Source organism: Apteryx rowi, unplaced genomic scaffold, assembly GCF_003343035.1.
Source record: "Apteryx rowi isolate R43461 unplaced genomic scaffold, aptRow1 scaffold_51, whole genome shotgun sequence".
Taxonomy (NCBI): domain Eukaryota; kingdom Metazoa; phylum Chordata; class Aves; order Apterygiformes; family Apterygidae; genus Apteryx; species Apteryx rowi.
In genome coordinates, this window is record NW_020450772.1 from 3,675,986 (window position 1) to 3,696,296 (window position 20,311).

The 20,311-nt window shown below is 52.4% G+C and overlaps 1 protein-coding gene across 1 annotated transcript; it reads right to left on the reverse strand.

Annotated features, from left to right (window-relative positions):
• Positions 1 to 4,022: 4,022 nt before the first annotated feature.
• On the reverse strand, positions 4,023 to 20,249 carry EFHD1 (EF-hand domain family member D1). Its single transcript, XM_026080172.1, has 4 exons — positions 19,902 to 20,249; positions 12,911 to 13,058; positions 6,863 to 6,997; positions 4,023 to 5,682 (listed from the first exon to the last, which is right to left on the reverse strand). Exons 1-4 carry the CDS (start codon positions 20,219 to 20,221, stop codon positions 5,548 to 5,550), a joined length of 738 nt encoding a protein of 245 aa, XP_025935957.1. The 5' UTR covers positions 20,222 to 20,249; the 3' UTR covers positions 4,023 to 5,547.
• Between the last annotated feature and the right edge of the window lie 62 nt (positions 20,250 to 20,311).

Here is a 20,311-nt window from a genome sequence, read left to right on the forward strand (position 1 = left end):
CCCGCGGCGGCGCGAGCGCCGCCTGCCGGAGGCGGGCGCCAACGGCCGCCTCCGCGCCGCAAAGCCCTGTGGGAAGGAGGCGGTGCTGGGCGGGGCGGCGGTTGCCGCCGTTACCCGGCCCGATCCCTTTAGCTTTACCTCTGCGTACTTCCATTTTATCGGCTGCGTTAAAAACCACCCGCTGCGGTCTAGCTGCGGGAGCTGACGGTGCTTTAGGTGTTTGCCCAGGGTGTTGCCGCGTCAGGCCGCCGCCAGCGGTCGCCCAGGGAGTGGGTCAGAGCGCGGCCGCTGGCGGCGAGAGGAAAGGCATTATGTGGCACAGCATCTATTTTCATACTAAATTTCCTGATGGAAAAAGTGTCAGGAGCTAGGGCAAGCTTTTTCAGCTAAAAATACTGCTTTATTTTTAGCCCTAAAACCCCTAATAGTACACGATGCAGAATAGCCCCATGAGGTTATTTCAGCCTAAAAAACTATTCTTAGCTGCTATGCACTGTTGAAGAAATAACCGTTTTCAGCTGAAACAACTTCACTCCAATCATGACTTCAGCCACAATCCATTTAGTTTTCTCTCTCCTAAGTGAATAAGTGCTTGTCATTGTGCGCTGAACGCGGGCCAAAGATGATGCAAGAGTGAACACAGGCGATTCCTCTGGGATAACAGGTTGGAAGTTCATCATTCCTCGCTCTTATTTTTAGCTCAGAGCAACACAGGACTACTTCCCCCCAAAATCTGTTAGAATGAAAATTCTCCTTTAGGAGGCTGGTTTGAAAAAGCAAAGCTCCCTAGCAAATGGCTGGCCCTTGATAAGCCAGATTTTGATTCCCCTAGTTATTGCCACACAGCTTGAGCCAATATCAGTAACGCTATGGGTAGGGAGAGGTGCAGCAGTGTGCTTCAAGCTGCCAGTAAGACCTTTCAACTTTGCTCCAGAAGTGGCTGTGCCTTATTATTCTGCTCATCAAACATGAGTAGGAGCACTCAAAAATATTCTCACATCATCTAAGGCAAGCTACATCTGAGATGGGAGAAGTTTAAAACTTACAGAGATTTTTTTCCCCCCAGTTAGCACAAACATTACATTATTGAGAAGAAAATTTCAAGAAGAGAGTGGAAAATGTCTCATCTGCAGAACTTAGCATTTTTCTAAAATATCTCAAGGAAATTCAAATGGTATTTTTATGTAATAACAGATACCTCCTAAGTCTTCCATAAGACTCTTTCAAGCAGAACAGTGAGACTGTCATGAAAATACAGGAGCTTATCTGTGGAGTTATATTCCTCCATGGTTTAATTACGTGACTTCAGCTGATGTACTCTAGGTGTGAAACCAACTCACCAGCTAGTCTGACATTTACTAGGGTACTGAAGGCATGATGTACTTTAAGGTCCTCTGGGATGCCATGCCAATTCAACTGCACTATTAAAAACCCCGGCGCAAGGAAATGGAATCTGTAATGAACCAAAAGGCATCCTTATTGACCAATTTTTTCCACCCCATTCTAGCTTGGCAGCAAGGGCCTCTCTACTTTGTTATAGCAGTGGAGCTAGGAACACACAGCGGAGCTTGGAAAAGGTAAATAATCATCATACAGCAGCTCAGAAGATGTGGCAGAATCTGTCATTTCTCCCCTCTCCACCCCCAGTTTAAAAGGCAGCTATTCTGCTGATATACTAAGCATTTTGTCTGAGAGCGGTCAATATCTTCTCAACAGCCTCTGTCTTCCATGGGGATGGTGAACAGCCCTCATTTGTGAAGTCCCTAAGAATAATAATAAAAGCAACAGACAAGGCAGGCAGGTGAACATCTAACCGTAGCTTTTAAAGTCAGTCATTTCAATGCATCAGTGACCTCAGACAGCTTATGCTGAAAGACAGACTACCACAAGTATGCTGCTAGTTCTGCAGCACCCTGTTATTTTGAGATGTCCTTCTCACACACTGCAAACTAAGTTTGAAAGGGAACAGTAAAGCACTCTGGTCACTCCAATCTGTCTTGCCAAGGGATTTATTTGGACACTCCCAAAAGGTTAAAATTCAGTTTAGTCACCTTAATCCTCACAGTTAAAGCCTGAACCCTTATCCAGGAAGAACCTTGAGACAAGATACTTCCAGTTATACCGTTTCCCTTTCCCTGAGCTTTTAGATGAGCAATTTGAGGCAAGTCTTCTTCCCTTCTGGGAAAAACCCAAATCCACAGTAGTTTTTTTTTTTTTTTAAATCAACCAGCTCCCTAGGGTTTCTCCCTTCAGACCTCTCCTCCCTATCACAACACACAGAGTCACTCTGAGCACATCAGTAGTGCCAGACTGGTATTGATGTACCAGCAGTATCAGAAGCCAGAGTTGGGATTGCCTGGACCTATGAGAGCTACCTGTGGTGACATTAGGCATAAAGTAACATGAGAGAGGACATAGTATCAAAGACCGTAACATTTTAAGTACGGCTAAGTAAGATTAAATAGGTCCTGTGGGCTAATAAGTATTGGATTGGAGATTTATCTAGGCAATTTTTTTTTAGCACTTCTGCATAATCTAAAGACACTATGTTATTTAGTCCAATAGTTTTGAGCCAAACGGAACATTTTGAAGAGCAATTAATTTCCAAATGTCAGCTCTTGTAAAGCTAATTTCAAAACTTATATTGCTGCACCTTCAAAAAAAAAATGTACATCCAAAAGCACATACTGTTCACTGCATGAAATACAGGACTCAGCTAACAGCATCTGTTTGAACTGAACAAAACTACTCTAGCAGAAAACTGAACATTTAGAAACCTGACACGATTGTCCTGCATATGCCAGAGAAGACAAACCTCACAGAAGCTGGGCTGAAAAAAAAATCCAATTAGTCCAGCAGACAGACTGGGCACCCTTTGGGAAAAGGACTAACAAGCAGAGTCTGCCCTTCGGGAGAAGGACTAAGGAGTAAAGTCTAGACTACAGACAGATGACAAGTTTCAAGGTCTACTGTTATTCTCCTTGGTGGGCAACTTCAGCAGCCCTTTTCCCCTATTTGCAAATTCTGCCTGTCCCCACTGACCCACCCACGTTGCGACTGCGTGCCAAAAGTAGGATGCCTACCTTCCCGGTTCTGCAATCCGAGCTACACCAGGGCCAGACACACTGCTCATTTCCTTATTGAAACTTGTCAGCTCGAGTTGACTCAAGTCTCTTGAAACGGTGACTTCGGAAGCCCTTTTTCCACCCTCCCCTCCTCCTGCCCTGGGCTCCTCACCCAGCTGCATGTTACCTGCTGCACTTTGCAGAATTGCTATGCTGAGGCAGCAGCATTTGCTGAATATCAGGAGCTGCAAAAAGGAAGTGGAGAGCAAGGAGCCTTCACCCCAATTTTACCTGACGCCAGAGACCTGAGGACTCACAGATGTGTGACAAATGTGGCAGGACTGCCCCCAGCTCACGGGGGAGCGCTAGCTTGAAGATCTGCACTGAATGCAGCGTTTACATTTTCCATTTCATCACTGGATCGTGTCTGCAATGATGCCTGGTTAGGCCTCCTCTTTAACCCTCCACACTGGCTGTGCCAGCAAAGCTTAGCAGATCAGCACCAGCAGAAACAAGTTTCTTAGAAACATTTGCAGATTGTTACATATTTATTTTTCTCCTATAAAGACAATGACGAAATGCAAAGAGAAATGTAGTTAGACAAACCTGCCCAGCTCYCAGCTGGGACACTACTAGGGGCTGAGATACAGGGTCTATTTCAAGATAAGGGAAGGCTGACAATGTTCAGTATCAACGTTTTGCAGTGGACAGTATTTCAAATATTTGCAAAGCCATGGCCTTTTTGGCAGAACTGCAAACATTAGGGCTTTTTACAGCAGGACTGCTGTATAAGAGTGGAAGTCATATCAAGAAGGGGCTGAACACTTCCCCACTTATCCAAGTCAGAACACCAACCTTTGGGGCTCAAACAGAGGCATGTTCAGGAGTGGGGATTGCTACAGTAGTTCTTGAACAAAATAGTATATTCAAGGACCTAAAATAAACCACAGGCAAGACTGGAGATAACAATGCTTTATTTGTACATTTCAGCAACAGGAGAAATAATTGAAGATGCAGTTATCTGCTTTGTTGTAAAGTATAAAAACATTTAATTATAAATATTTAGCTAAAAAAGCGTGATTTTATAAAATATAATCTGTGAAGATATATACACAGTTTAATTGTTTAGCGATTCTTTCACCTGACATTAAAGAGTAGAGGTTTTTCTATTTATTATTCCATGCTCACAGTTTAGTGCTCACAGTTTAAGAAGCAAAATGGACAAGTGAAAAGACAACTGGTGAGTTTTGTTTTGGAAGGAAAAAATGCACAAACCAGGACAATAGCAGAGGCAGAACTTGAGCAAATCGATGTTTAGAGAGAGGTCTTGCCAAGGGAACGCTGTTTCCCTTTGTCGTGACCTACAGTGTATATGGCATTTTAACATCTGTGGGCAAGTCTCCTGTTTTTGTGAAAGAAAATGGCTAAGTTTAGTGCAAGCCTTCTAAATTCAATCCAGCTAAATGTGCTAACCTGCCTGCTCTTCTTCCCTTCTTGAGCAGGGATTGCTCAGTATGCTGGGCTGGTTTTAATCTGTCATGGCTCGAATGAATTCAGTCACCTTTATGATTCAGGCTATGAGCAGATTTCCAAAGATTAAAAACCCAGTGTGCCATCCAGTCTCATTGTCCATCTGGCAATATCCCTTAACCTGTTTCCTTGAAGTTTAAGGCTGGAAAATACAGTGAAGTCATACAGTACACTAAATATGATGGAATGTGAAAGAAGATGTATGGTCAGGCAACTCAGTTTTCTATTCCTTGTTTAAGAGAGAGACAGCTTCCAGCTCTCAAAGTCTTGGAAAAATCTCACCTCTTATTGAAAGGTTTGTTATTATGGCACTTCAGAGAAGAAAAAGTGGAAGACATACCAACATGTTGTTGGGCAGCAGAAAAATCTACAGGAAATCATAATTAACTTGATCCACGTCCCTAGCAACTATCTTACTCTCTTCACAGTGTTTTCACAGTGCCTGTGGCACAGGGCTTTGAGGAAGACAAGCGAAGTAGTCAAGGATGCGTGACAACACCCAACAGCAGTACAAACATACAGGAAATGGATCTGTACTTTGTACACCCTGATTTACACAAGATCTCACTACTTGCTTGTAAGCAAGGAAAGAATTAATAAGGAGTTAAGAGGAAAATGATGTATAGAAGAGAAGGAAAGAAGGAAGTAGGCAAACAACACTTGTCAGTGCTCACCCATGATTTGCTACCTGCTGTTTCTGCTTCAGGGTGATGCGCTCCTGATGGTTCAGAGCAAACAGCATGTACACAGCTCTTATGATTCACATCGTTATGAGTGCTTAGTAACTGCAAGAGTTGTGTCCTTAGCGATTCAGAAGGATCTTCAGGAGAGGAAGGCTAGCGAAGCTGTAACGGGTTTTAGGCAGGATCCAGGCAGTACTCTCCAGGTAGAACCCTGATCTGGGAAACGTACCAAGTCATGTGCAATCTCGGAGCGTGTATTGGCTGGTCTGCTACTGGCTAAATGCAGACTTTAACTCCCTGAAAGCTGCTCGGCGGTGTCTCCTTTCCTCCTCTTCCCGCTTTCGCTCGTCCTGCTCAGCTTTTATCTCTGCTTCAAACTTACTGGCTGAAGAAAGGGCTTGAACCTTTAGGTGGGAGAGAGAGAGAAAATAAGAGAGCATCAAGCCTTGCATCAGAGGCAGAATCAGAGTCTGACCTACTCCCAGATGAGCAACACGCAGGACTGTTTGCCACACCTTCTGCCGCTTGCTGGGAAGCTCTGTCAGGATGGGTCAAGTATTAATTACACTGCAGCACTTGGGCATTTACACCAAAGACCTGTTAGCTCGGTTGACTTTGACATCAATACAGGATCAATACATTTACGATTAAGTCACTAACAAGTGACCAAAATAATGCCATCAGTACTAGGTTAAATACATTCTTTCTGTAACCAGCCAGCATAGCTTAGGCTGTGAGTATACACTGACAGAAACCGCTGCAGAAAACAGTTCTGAATCACAGCCAAATTTGAGAACATCATACTACACCACGGATAATCTGCAGATCAAAGAGACATTGTTTATTTGCTGGCTATTTTTCCGCCTTTCTTTCCAGCTTTCATCTCAGTACATCTGCTGTGCAATAGCTGTGCTATGCTCTTGGGAAAAAGCTTCTTATATAAACAGGAGGATTATTTTCTAAGAGAGCTTTCAAAAAGGGTGCTTTGTCAGCTTCACATGGTGCAAAGCTCTTTCTGCCAACCCCAGGACTCCGTGCAGTTATTCTGACTACAAAGGTTACACAGAGCTGCTCAAGAAAAAGATGGCTGAAATTCTGTATTCCAAAATACTTTGTTCTCTACTAAACTCAGAGTGTCTCRATCAAGGGAAGTTTTGCAAAATGAGAAAGTTAGTCCCTGTGCATTAGTTTCCAGGATGCTTTTGACTTTAAAAGCGGTCAGCCAGCTAGTCATGTAGAGCTCCCAGCCACAGAGACACAGGTGGGCCAGTCAGCTCTAGCAGAGTCAGACCTACTGCTGAGATGGTGAAGCAAGCCATTTTAGCATTCACCAAACCGCAGAGGAACATTGTAGCTAGAATACAACATATACGCTTGAATGGAAAAGCAATGGCTTGGGGGGATGATATACTCATCCTCTTAGCTAGGAAGGAGACTGGCAGAATCCTCTACTGGAAAGCAAGCAGGGCTAGTGTCTCAGTGACACTGCACTGACTGCTGGAGGAGGAATAGCTGGTCCATGGTCAGGTCCTGAATAGGGCCTGCATACAGAGCTTTTTTGTGTTCCTCTGTGCCACACCATACCTTAGCTTCGAAGAAGTTCTTGGCTCCCTTGACTCCCTCAATGGAGACGTCTATCTCTGACAGCTTTGCAAGCGTCATCAGGCCGCTATCCTCCTCGAGTTCCCCAGCTGCAGCTTTATGGAAAATCAGCAGGAACTAGCAAAATAGAGAAAACATTCAAATTCTTCACTGAGGCTCAAACAATTTGAAATGCAAGCAGTACAGACATTCACCTGCAGGGCAGGAATTTACTTTTCTTAGCAAAGGAAAGCAGGTCTAAATAAACCAAGTGGCACCATGGAACTTGTGCTGCAGTACAAAGCTCTTTTGGACTTGAGAGGAAGAAACCTCAAAGGAAAAGAGGGATTTCCTATGGAGGAGAGCCATGGTGGGAGCACAGCTCCTACTGAGCCTAGGCTCTTAGACAGCAAGAGAAATGCAGCCATCTCTCCACCTGTCTAATGCTGTGTCCCTGTCCTCCCACCAACTTCCCTAGCATTCTGTGGTCTCAGATCACATCCTACAACAACGAAGGCAGGAGAACAAAGCCAGCCCTGGCACAAACCTGAACCCAGTTCCTGCCTCCCCTGACCAGCTGCATTGAGGTGCCAGTGCATTCCTCTTAGAGAGGACACCAATTCAAGCATGTACACAGGAGAGGGATCTGGGGACTGCCTCTGCTGTGAACCCTGCCTTAGGTCCTTCCAAGTGCCATGGTCTACACAGTACAGGAGGGAGAAGAAAATTAAGGTCAAATATACCAAGACAACAGAAGGTGGTCAGTTCAACTCATGCCCTGTCTAGGACATGGGAGAAGCTACTTAAATCTGCCCTTGGAGCTGAGCCTCAGTCTGTTCCAGGGAGCCCAGACTTGTTTAGCTAAAGTTGGGAAAGCCTCTGTATTTGTATTGTGTCAATTAAATAACAGAGGAGAGCTTCTCTAGCACATCTATCTGTCAGTGGTCAGGACAGATGCATACCCTTGGGACAGTCAGCAATGGCTTGAACAAGTATCACTCTCTACAGAGCAACTTGTTTTGAAACCTTTGTCCTGCACTGAACAAATCAAGTCACTAGAGCAGAGCATGTATCAGCAAATGAATTGTAAAGGGAAACAAAAAACCCCAGCCATATTACAGGCCAGAAAAAGCACGTTTTCTACAGTACGAACAAGACCTGCCTGCTTAAAAATAAAGATCTTTACACCACCTTTCAACTGATAACTGAACTCCAAGATAAGATAGGGATGATTTAAGTGTAATTGTAGAGGTCTTGTGACCCTCCCTGCCGTTCGTGGCCACCCCCGGCAAGGGATCTCAACACTTGGCACAGCACTGAAAGAACAGAGGTGAGGGAGAAGGGACAAGAGGAATACAAGGAATGAAGATGCTTCACTGCGCTACTCCGGTCCAGTGTGGAGGGCTCCAAACACCATGCAGGATTGCCGTGAAAACCACCTGCACGGGGGCGCCCGACATCCCTAGCGCTGCACTCCCCAAACTGCCCRGGCTTGGGGCTTGGCTTGTTCCTACAGAGAGCCCATGTCATCCCAGAGGAGGGCAGCAGAGTCCCAGCATCCACACTGCAGCCAGCCCTAATGCACTCTCCTGCTTCAAGGAGCTTGCAAAAGCTGATGGAGATGCAAGAGTTTGGGCAGGCCTCCCAGGAGGAAGGGTGGGGAGATGACAGCAGTCCTGGCTGCCCTCTCACAGCAGYGAGGCAGCGTTACCAGGCCCTGCTTTGTGCAACAGCCTTGTAACCCGTGCATGCTCAGCACGGAGCAGCCAGAAAGCAGGCTACTTGGGGAAGGCAGCTTCCCACCCTCTCCAAACACATGTAACACATTAAACGATGCTCTGCTGAACAGACTAGCCCACTCAGAAAGAAACCAAACACTCCAAGACATCCCCTTGCTCTGCTCAGATCCGCTGGGTTCAGGCTAGTTCCTCTCCTCCTCCACCATGGAGTGGAGAGACATTGCAGCCAGGCTGGCATTAGTCATGGTTCCTCCTTGTAGTTTCTGCTCCACCCTGCCAAGTCCCACTTCCTGGCATCTAAAAAGAGCAGTGGAAGCAGAGCAATCCTGAGGTCTGGTGCAGCTGCCACACAGGGAAGGACTGGAAACACCCAGTCACAAGAACAAGTGTGCATGAATCATCCTGAAGCTAGGGGACAGGGCAGCATTCCTCTGGCTGACACGGGCTGCTGCAGCCAGGAAGAGTGGGCTGCACCGAAAGGCACGAGGAGCTGAGTCACCCCCAGAGGCAGCCCAAGGACCAGGCGGGATCACACTGGCTTTCACAGGAGCTTGGGAGCAATCCCCTTATGTCAGCTCACTGCCTGCAGCCCATTTTGCTGGTTATTTATTTGCCTTCTAGGTATCAGTCCTCCCCGAATAGGGAGCATCAGGAATTTGATTTCAATTTCCCGAACTGTGCAGGAAACCAAAGTGCTCCTATTCCTAACTCTTGTCTCACATCCCTTGCTGGGTCTGAGACACATCACAGAGCTAAGCCTCAGTGAAATGTCAGAGAAGCCACYGTGAATAATGCTAGTACTTTTAAAAACCTTGCTCTCAAGGAGCAGGACATGCTCTTTCCACCCAACTGACCTGACACAGACAAGAGATGCACCCAGTCTTGCATCCTTAGTGGTCTAAGACCTACCCTGCAGTGCCAGGTCTCAAAGCAACGCTACAGCTGCAGAGCCCCACAGGGCACCATGCATCCTTAGGGGTGCGAGGAGGTATGAGACTGGCAGCAGCCGCCTTGCAACAGCTTGCCAGAAAAGCAGTGGCACCCAAAACTGTGGTTTGCACAAACCCTGCTAGCAAACACATGACGTGGGTCAGCATTTAAACACTTTAGTGCGGGTGTGAGGGAACGTGGGTGGATTTTCACGGGTTTGAGATAAGAGCTAAAGTTAGACATTACTATTACAGCAATTAACCATAGTTTCCTGTGGTAGTTAGAGAAATTCACATTTTTTCCCCGCTGTACCTGATCTTTAAGCCTGAACTGTTTTACTCAACTCATGGAGAGAGTCTAGTGCAGTTGATCAATGTATTGATGGACTCTGAAAGGTCAGCAGCAGAAGTCAGCTTTCCTAAGGGGCCGCCGTTCATCAGCAGTAAGTCAGCCCAATACAAGCCTGCTTTCCAGCTTACGGGTGAAAGAACCCCACACTATTCAAAGCAACAACAAAAGGTGACTTGTTGCAAACGAAAGAGATCCCAGCGATTCTCTGGCCCGGCCGAGAGAAGCGTATCTCCAGGCAGATACGTCAGGGCTTGTTATCCCCTGGAGAGGCAGGGAGGAGGCCTCCAGTGCTTCAGTTACACCCTGCCGAGTTCAGATACTCATTTAAACCAGGGTTTCTCCTTTGTTGTCACAGTGCTCCAAGTCAGCCTGATCACTCTCCCCATGCCTGCTAGTCACCACCGAAGGGAAGGTGAGCAGGACAGGGCCGTGGCAGCTGGTTCAGCCCTCTGCATCTGCCAGGAAGCTGCCTCTCAGCCATTCCTCTGCCTGAGCAGAGGAGTCTGACTTGGCGCAGCAAGGCAAGAAGCATACTGCTCCTCTCTACCACGGGAAGCTTTGGGTGCGTGCCAAGGCTGCTGTGCTCAGTGTAATTTGTCCCCAGAGCTCCGCCAGTGACATTGTCTCATTCCAAGCCATGTGCCACCATCGAAGCTTGTTTGCTTGACCATCATTTTGCATCTGGCTAGATGCTACAACAGCACCAGCTGCCGCATGCAGCATGCCAAGGGCTGGCAGCATGCTTAGCCCAGGCCGGCTGACAGGCGGCCGCACAGGGGACTGTGCTCCAAACAGGTGGCGGTAGAAGAGGAGGTACGCTGCCACTTGTGCGGCACAGCACTGCCAGGACACAACGGGATCTTCCAGAGCCCTGGGGGATAAAGGCACTTCTCTTTCAGAGGAGAGAGCATCTGCAGCACTGCTCAAAAAGCCAAAGCTGTCTCTAGCACTTCAGTGAGGGAGGGCAGGCCCAGGCACACGCAGCAGGGCAGAGGGGGCTCCTCCAGCATATGCAGGGATTTGGCAGTCTCAGCTGCCTATCTGCGCCGATATCTGTGCTGCCTCCTGCACTTACCTTCCCCCAGCCTGACCTGGGGCCAAGGACACGGCGCTCTTCCTGCTCCACTGGATTCTTTGCTACCCCGAGGAGAGCTTTTGACTCCGGAGCAGTCTGGTTCACCTCTGGCTAGGCACGTATCCTTCCCTGCCCGGGGASCTGCTGGCTTAGAGCTTTGCTGGCACAAACTGACAAGCTCTCGCCTCTCAGATTTGTCTCTCCATACTGGCCTGGCCCCATAAATCAGAGTCTTTGTTTTTTTGTCTTCTACTGCCAACTTCTCATAGCAAAACTGGAGCTTGTGGCCCTGCCTGTCCCCACAGCCTTTCAGCTCCCTCAGCACCTGCTTGCAGAGCAGATTCCTCAGAGATGCAGCCGCCGTGCCAGCTAACCCACCTCCTGTGCGGTGCCATGCATCGAGCCTTTGCCTCCAAGCCCTCACCCAAGGAGGCTGGCACAGTGGCTGGAAGTATTCCTGCAAGCAACAGCAGGAGCACAGAGTACAACGGGGGATGAAGCAAGAGCACGGGGGAACAGGGGCATGTAAGGGCTTTCACCAAGGCTGGCTTCACTGGTCTAGAGGGCAGGCAGCGGCATCCTCCTCTCCCTCCCAAGGAACCTAGCAATCCCCTTCTGTCTCCTTCATTCCTTACAGTCAAGGCTCCAGGCAGGCCACAACACAACAGGATCTGAATGAGGGGGAGTTGGTTTGACATGCCAGCAGAGAGAAACTACACAGTGGCTCTGACAACTGCCGATCACCCTCACAGCCCTGACCAGCCCAGCAAGAGCAACTGTGTGCCCTGCTGGGGCCTGGCTGCTCTCCCCCCTCTCAGGCACTGCCAGAGGTACTGGCACTTCCAAAATGAAGAACTTGTTGTCCGAGACATGCAGGGCCCTGCACCTTATCTGCACAACCGAATCCCCTCTGAGAGGGGCATGGCAAGAGCACAGCCCTTTCAGAAAGGAGGAAGCCCAGCTGCTTGGGGCTCACCTCAAAAGCCTCCTGCAGCGGGAAGAAGCAGTGTAGCAGGAAAGCCATCAACACTGCAGGATATAAGCAGCTCTGTCCCTTGCCCTGTCTAAGGGACTATTAGTTAATTTAGAAAGCCACCACATTATGCACATTACTGGTTCAGGGAGCAATGCAAGTCTAGTAGAAGATGATGTAACAGGGTGTTATGGTATCCGGGCTCCCTCGTGCTGCTGAGATAAGGTTGGGTACACCTGACTGCATGCAGGTTGCTGCTGAGATTTCCTCTCTTCCTTTACACGACAGCAATTCCTGGCCTGCCCACACCACTCTCAGCTGCCCCCTGCACGTGACTGATCCCCCAGCAGCCTCAGAGCACAGCAGCGAGGAACAGACCCGTTAGCTGTGTGCATCTGCTGAGCCAGTGTTATGTACTCAACTGCAGCAGTTTAAACCTCTTTGCACAGAGATGACCACCTTCATAAAGCTTGCAGCAGTTAGGCGCTGCACCATGCAGAGAGCCACCCAAAATAAACTGGAAGGTCTGGGGAAGCCTTCAACGCCTCCCCATGAGACAGACTGCTCCGAACAGAGCCTTCGCCTATACCTGAAAGAAGGTCTGAGCCACTGCATCGCAGGAGCCCAACAACAGTGCCTCGTGACTGCAGGAACATGCCAAATCTGTGTCACTCCGACCAGAACAGGTAGCTGCCAGCGCTGCCCAGGCAGCTGCAGCAGGGCTCAGACGTGCTCCCGAAGTAAGCAGGGAGGCTGGAGCGCTTCAGTGTCTGGTACCACTACTGCCACATGAAGACACACAAACACAGTGCTCCACACCCAGGGCTCCTCATGGTGCATCCCRCCATGGGCACCGGGAAGCTCACCTGCTTCTCACCTTGCACATGTGGAGGGGACATAGCTGTGGCTGGAGCACAGAGCTTGGCTGCCTCCTCCCRCCAGTCCACAGCCACATCCCCATTTGCCCCCATGGCCACCCTTACCTCGCGGAAGCTRAGCTTCCCATCGAAGTCTTCGTCCACCTCCTTGATCATGTTCTTCAGGCCCAGGTGGGTCTGCGGAGCTCCCAGCTTTTCCATCATCAGTTTCAGCTCCATCAGGTCGATGTACCCATCCCGTCCCGAGTCATACCTGTGGGGCGCAAAGGGGATGGGCRTCAGCCTTCAACACACCCCATCCAGAGCAATGCAAGGGTGTCTTCCCAGAAKAGGAACTGGGCAAATGGATAAAGTCACGGGGTAGTTCAAGGCTTGGAGGAGAGGGGAAGTTGCATGACAGAACCAGGTGCTGAAATATATTAAGCTTAGGGAAATAGCAGGCAGCCTTCAGAGGCGCTTGACACGAGAGGGAAGTGCTCAAGGCCAAACCACCACACAGGAGGAGAATGGGGGAACCCCGCTCATCTTGGGATTTCTGCTTCCCCAACTCATGTGGCCRGTACAAGGGTTGCTTCCGCACAGCTCACACCAAGCGCCAGCACAGCAGGGCCCAGGCATCCCAGAGCCAGCTGCTGCTTTGTCTCTCATGCTCACGTAGAGGAGAAACAGGGAGCACAGACCAACCAGGACCTCCCAGCAGAAAAGGGATATTGTTGCTCGTAAGCACAATACATCTTGTCTAGCTGTTAAGATCTTTCCTCTCTGAAATGCTTTTATACCACGCAAGTGCTTTCCTTCAGGGCAGCTGTTTATCCAGTGCCCCTGGGCAGAGCAGAAAGGCAGGCCCCGGGCAGAGCAGGGTGCACTAGGAGCAAGGCTGGAACGGGAACATGCTCCTATGAGAACAGGAAGGACTGCAAGGACTGCTAGAAACCTCCCCACCAGGACATCACCCACGCTCAGGCTTCAGGAACGGGGAGGCAGTGACCCGCAGCAGAGCATCTGCAAAGCTGAGCAAGAGGGGGAGGGAAGAACAACCATCTTTATAACATGCCTTCATCAAAGAGCGAGCAAAGGTCAGGCTGGGGGAGGTAAAGGAAGAGCAAGAGTCTCTTGTTGGAGCAGACACAAGACTGCAACAGGTTGGGCAGTTACTTCCCGGCAGCGCCGAGACCAGCGGCAGTCCTGCTGATGGGATGGGAAGCAGAGAGGCAGCGCTGCTCCGAGCAGAGCGGCAGGCTCACTCTGGAAGGGCGGCCAAGGAGCTGCAGGGCTCTGACCTGCTGGGACAGCTCCAGTTTGCAGGAGCGCTTCTTCATGCTCTCACAGCTGTGCCACAGGCACAGGTGCCCGTCCCCCTCCCAGACCCACAGTGGCACTGATTTGTGAAATTAAAGCCACAGATGAAGGCAGGCCGGAGTGACTTGTATGGGAAGCCGGGCTGCTCACAGGAAATCGTGGCAGGAACAAGAGTGTAGATGGCCACAGAGATTTCGGGGCTCAGCCTGCACCACGCACCTTGTCCTCCCCGGCTGCCTCCTGCAGGCAGGAGTAGAGCATCCGGCCCCTTCGGCCACCAGCACGTCACATCCACGGGGGTTTAAAGCTCCCAAGTCCCACGGGGCGAACGCTCTGCCAGCGGACAGCCCCATGGCAGAGCTCAGCTCTGGGGCACAGCCGGCTCCCCGCTGGGTCTCCCCCACCACCTCGCTCYGGACAGAGTTAAATCTTTGAGGACTGGGAGAGGCAGCCCCAGGCACAGCATTAAAGCTCCCCTCTTTGGAGGGAGCCAGTCAGACCTTGCCACCCGTCATCTTTCATTCGCTATTAGCTCTCCTCCGAAGAGAGCGACGGCTGTGGCCATCCCAGACTGAGACCGGCACAATTGTGGTTCCCCTGGAAGACGGCGCTTTCCAGCTGGCAAAGCTCACAGCCGCAAAGGAAGCGGCAGGGCACGAACGCAGCCGCGCACCCCCGAGCTGCCAGCCGGCACAGGCAGCATGAGGCCGGGCCACCACCGAGAGCGTCCCCTGCCCTGGTCCTGCCAACAGCAGGGACGCAGCGCACCGCTCTCCAGGCCGGGGTGGCCTCTGAGGTGCCAAGCCGGAGCCTGGGGCAAGAGATCCCAGCACTACCCTTCTCCAGCAGCTGGAGCTGCAATCAGCCTCGTCACTGCTTTTCCAGATAGACCCACCACCTCCCAAACCAGTTTTTGGACTGTCCATTCCTTTTTTTCTCCCCCCTCCTTCAACGGGGCCAATGTCCCAGGCCCAAGCAACCCTGAATGGCAGGGAAATAGCCCCCTTTCCAGCTCCCTGCCACCAGGCTGGCTCATTCCTCCCCATGCTACCAGCCTGCCTGATGCACTCCGCATTCAGCAAATACATGAGCCCACCAGGCTGGAAAGTGTTTTGGAAAACTGGAGGAGCGTAGAAACCTCTGTAGGAGCAGAAAACRGGCCAGCGACCTCACAAGTCAGAGGAAAGAAGGGCACTAGGTTTATTGCCGCAAGGAAGAAGCCAGTTAATTTTAAGCTACATGTTAGCACCCTTACTGAGCCCAGCACTGAGCTGCATTTTCAAGGCCTCAGTGAAATGCAATAGGTGCAATCTCTCCTGTATTGAATTATCAGATTGCTTTTCCTTTAAGTTTGGGAGAAAGGGTTGGGAGTTTTTCCCCCTCTGAAATAAGAGGGACGCAGAGGCAGCGTGATCTTTTATCAGCTAAGGAAGCAAAGAATATTGTGCCAGGGAGGCACTTGGGATTTAGGGCTTTTTTGGCCCCAAGAGCTAGCACTTGTTTGGGGCCGGCATGCCCAGGTCTCCCCAGGGCACCGCGCCTGCCCGAGGGCAAACGCCGCCCGAAAGGGTTAACTGGCCACGCTTGGCACCGAGCCGGCAGGCACGGCTTCAGGGCTCTGTCCCCCGGCGAGGAGGCAGCACAAAGCCAGGATTGTGAGAAATTAGGTCTTGTCAGCAGCAGGTCGCGGTGGCAGAGCGACGCGCTGTACCAGCCGCACAATAGCGTGCGGCGCGTGGGGCCGGGGCAGGGCTCGCCGAAACCCAGGAGCCCYGGGCAGCAGCAGGGCAGGCCACCAAGCAGCTTGGGGCCACGGTGTGTGGGAGAAGAGCTCCTGGGGACAGCAGACACCATGAACCTCCCCAGAACAGAGTCATGAGTCCCTCGCAGCCAGGGACAGACGGACAGCGAGGACRCAGGCCCTCAGTGCCAGCCCTGCGGAGCAGCAGCGGCACCCTGCACACTGCTGCATTTCCTCCCCGCCCCCACTCGCCTCCTAGATCAGCTCGAGTATTTTAGGACCTCGGAACATCCACCCGACCGCCACGGAGCCGCACAGCCAAACTATTTAGGGAGAGGCATATTTATAGGCCTTGAGAAAGCGTAATTCATTCCCTGTCGTGCCCCTGCCCCGTGCTCTTGCAGGCACAGGCACTCGGAGCAGCACCAACTGCACTTCCAGTCACACCACCAAAGCCAGGAGCATTGCTCCCGACACCCCTCGGCCCTACCAAAATCCCTTATCCGCCTCTCGGGAGCTCCTCTGCAGGGCCATGGGCTGTATCCAGCCCCCAACAACGCTTCCACCTGTTTCACTGCTGACGTTGTGCCAGCCCTCCGGAGCAGCACAGGCAGCAAGAGGAGCTGGCAGAGACATGTCGCTCCTCGGGCATCCAGGAGACGGGGCACAAGTTCAGCTGAGKGTGCCAAGGCCCAGGCCAGCCCCAAATGAGACAGGAGGGTTCCCGTCTGCAACRGCACGGTCGGAGCCCCGGGGTGAGCTAGGACACCGGGCACTGCTACAAGCGCTGCCGCCAGCGGGATAAGGGTTTGCAGCGTGGCCACATCGACATTCCTGGCAGCAGATAAGACACCTGGCGCCTGCCAAAATCCACTGCAACAAGGATGCGCCCAGATTCCCACACTGGCTGGCTTCCACCCAGCTGCAAAACATGCCCAGCTCCCGAAGTGCTGGGGAAAGGAAAGACATCACAGAAATTGCGGGGGCGGGGGGGGGTGAAGGGGGGATACTTGCTTAAGAGCAAGAAGTGTTGTGTACAACTGCTGCCCAAGAAATACCCCGAGCCACTTCCCCTGGGACAGAGAACAGGTTTTCCACAACAGAGCAGTGATCAGGGTGCTCAGGACTGAAGGTGGTGTTACACAGCCCAAACAGGGGTGCAGGGCAATTTTATACCTCGGAAGAGAAAGAAGGAAGGATAGGGAAGGGAGGGAAAAGGAAATGCTAAGAACTGCATTACCAGTATTGAGTTGGCAACCCCCTCCTCAACAACCTGAAAAACACCAAGAAAAAGACAAAAATGCATAGTTGAACGGGAAATCCCAAGTCCTGGAGGATCAAAGAGCAGTTTGTAGGTGTCCACCCTTCTTGAGAAGGGCTGGAAGAAGAACCTGCCCTCTCTGTGCATGTTCATATACCCGAGCTCACTCCAAATGCTGTGGGCAACTGTACATCTGACCTGCAATTCCCGCATGCAGCAATGGCCCAATACAGGCTTTCAAATGAAGTAGTTGCAGAGTAATAGTGCTGAAGTAGTAATAATGTCATCTTAAATATTTCAAAATCCTTTCTAAAGTAGCACTTTACTTATTCTCAGCATTGCATTTCATTGGCAGCTTGGAAAGCAATTATTCCCTGCCAGGCAGCTGGAGACACAAATGGCCTCCCCAGGTCAGCGAGGGTCTCGGGGCTCCTCGGCCAYGTGCAGCTCCCTCTCCTCCCCCAGCGCGGGCAGCAGGGGCTCTCCCCGCTCTGCCGGGCTCGGCGCTAGGGAGGACACGCACAGCCCTACAGGACTGCCATGACAAACATCTCCTACACCAAGCAAAGCTCTCTCCCAAGACGCTGCGCAAGACCTCGCTTGGGGATGGCTGAGTCCCCCTTAGGACCTTCCTCCCACCCCACAGATTAAGCTAATCTGGTGGATCTTTTCCTCCTGCCCACACGCCGCCAGGAAGGCCACACTCCCCAGGGCACAGCCCCATCCGCACCCCAGGCTGCTGTCGGCCAGGGCAGGCTGGCACCAAGGCGAGCTGTAAGACTCCCAAGAGTTTGCTYGCAAGACTTTGGGAAGAGAGGTTATCGCGTTTACCGCGGTCCCCGCACATTGTCAGAATAGGCAGCTAATTAGGTCACAGTATAATTAGCTTGAGCTGCAGACTTCCTGGTCCCACTGCCAAGGAAAGAAGAAAACCACACACCCCATCCGACAGCTCCCATGGCCACCAGAGGCCTGGCTGTGCTTGGCTGGCCCTCACGCATCCCACAAGCCAGGGCCACCATGCAGCTCCGAGCCCCCGGCAGGGGGGCCACCAGCCAGACTGACAACCCTGGCAAGCCTGGATTAGGGACCGAGCAGGTGAGCAGAGAAGGTCATCTTACAGCCCACAGTGAAAGTCCATTCCACCCTGGGTCTGCTTCAARGAGAACTGACCTGGACATGGGACTTAGCCATGGAGAGAAAGACCCTGAAGAGGTCATGGGAGCTGGGCCTCCGGGACCAGAGGGAATTTCCTTTTACCTGCGCCCTGTTCAGGGAAGGAGAGCTGAGCCTCACCACCAGCAGCCTTGACATTAGTCACAGGCAAGTCCCATCCCCAGAAGAAACATCACATCAGTGAAACAAGCACCAAGGAGTCAGGAAAGTCCCTTGTGCAGGTCAGCCCTTCACTTCCACCCTGACTCGGGGCAGTCTGAGCTACCARCCTTCAACAGCAACTCCACCTCGTGCTGTCGCAGCACCCCAGACCAGCCTGCAGCACGTTTGCTGCCCCCAGTCACAACGTCAGCCCGAATTACAGATTTACCAACACTTTCCTATGCGAGGAGCTCTCAGTCCTTGCACAAGTCTGCAACACCAAGCACRATCCCCTCTCCTAGCAGGGCATCACAAGAAGGGGAGGGAGAATGGTTGCACAGAGCCTTTCAGCCTATGTAAGGGGCAAAAAGAGGGAAGCAAAAGAAGAACGGGGCTGTTCTGCTCACAGAAAAGCTGTGGATCTCCAGCTCACCTTCAGTCAGGGAGGTTTCTAAGGAGAGATCGGGATTTTCTGCTCTCCCTGCCCCAAGAGAGACAAGCAGATACCTTAATCAAGTTAGAAGTCGCTGTAAATTGATAAGAAGCAATTTTGGACAGGAAATTAGACATTAGAAACCTGACATCCTGTGGCAAAGGGAAGATATCCCTGTCTGTCAAATGATTGTTTTTTTAATATTACTAAGAAAGATCCTGGACTGTAGTAGCCAGGGCCAACAAGCCGTACAAAGAATAAAAGCCTTAATCACAGGGTTTAACTCAAGCTCTGACCAGCAGGCAGGAATTAAGGGGAAGGTTCCCTCTCCTCCTGGAGCACGTGGTGTTGGCCGACAGGCGAACCAGGTCACCGGGACCAGACGGAGCAGAGACCCGACACAGCGTGGCAAACTCCGGGCTCGCGTGGCGGCAAGGCCGGGGTCGCCGCTCTCCTTCACGCAGGGGAGGACACGGCGACGCCGCGACGCCTGGCGGGCYGCCTTCGAGGCCGGGCCGCCTTCGAGGCCGGGCCGCCTTCGAGCGCGCAGCCCAGCGGCTTCGTTTTTTGGCACAACCGGCCGGCGCTCAGCTGCACCAGCCCTCACAGGGCAGGCAATGTTTCCCGGCTACACTGAACAGCTGATTAGCATTCAGCTGAAAAGCCGAGGTTTCCCGCTTGCATTTAATGAGCTCATTGTCTAAAAACTCAGCCGTAATTCAGCCCTTCCACTTTTTCTTCCCCAAACCAGCGCTGTTGCTCGCCCAGCCCCTGCCGGCGCAGCGCCGCCGCCCGCTCCCAGCTCCCCCTCGCGCCCGGGCGGCGGGAGCTGCCGCCGGCAGGGTCCCTCCCCTCCCCTGCCCTCCCGGCCCGCCGAGGAGCGGGGCCGCTGCAGCCGGGGCCGGGCAGGGCGCGGAGCCTCCCCCGGCCGCGCACAAAGGGCCCCGGCGCCCGCGCAACGCCCGCCCCAACGAGCGGCTCCCGCACCGCGCCCGGCCCCGCGCCGCCCCTCACCGCCGCCCCGCGCCGCCGCCGCCGCACTCACAGGCGGAACATGCGCTCCATGTCCTTGATCTGCCGGCGGCTGAACTCCTTGAACTCCGTGTAGGGGTTGAAGACCTTGGCCTGCCGCGGCCGCGCCGTGCCCGCGTGGATGTCCTGCCGCCGGCTCAGCTTGGCGCTCAGCTCCGAGTCCGCGTTGGCCGTCAGGCAGCTCCGCTCCGCCTCGCCCCCCTCCTCCGCCGCCGCCGCCGCCGCCTCCTCCTCCGCCCCGCTGCCGCCGCCGGGCTCCGCGCCGGCCGCCGGCCCGCTCTCCTCCAGCAGCAGCCGCCGCTGCAGCTTCTGCGCCAGCTCCTCCGAGGCCATGGCCGGCTGCCGCCGCGCTGCCCCCTCCGCGCTGCTCCGCGCTGCTCCGCGCCGCCCCGCAACGGCGCCGCCCGGCCCGGCCCGGCCCGG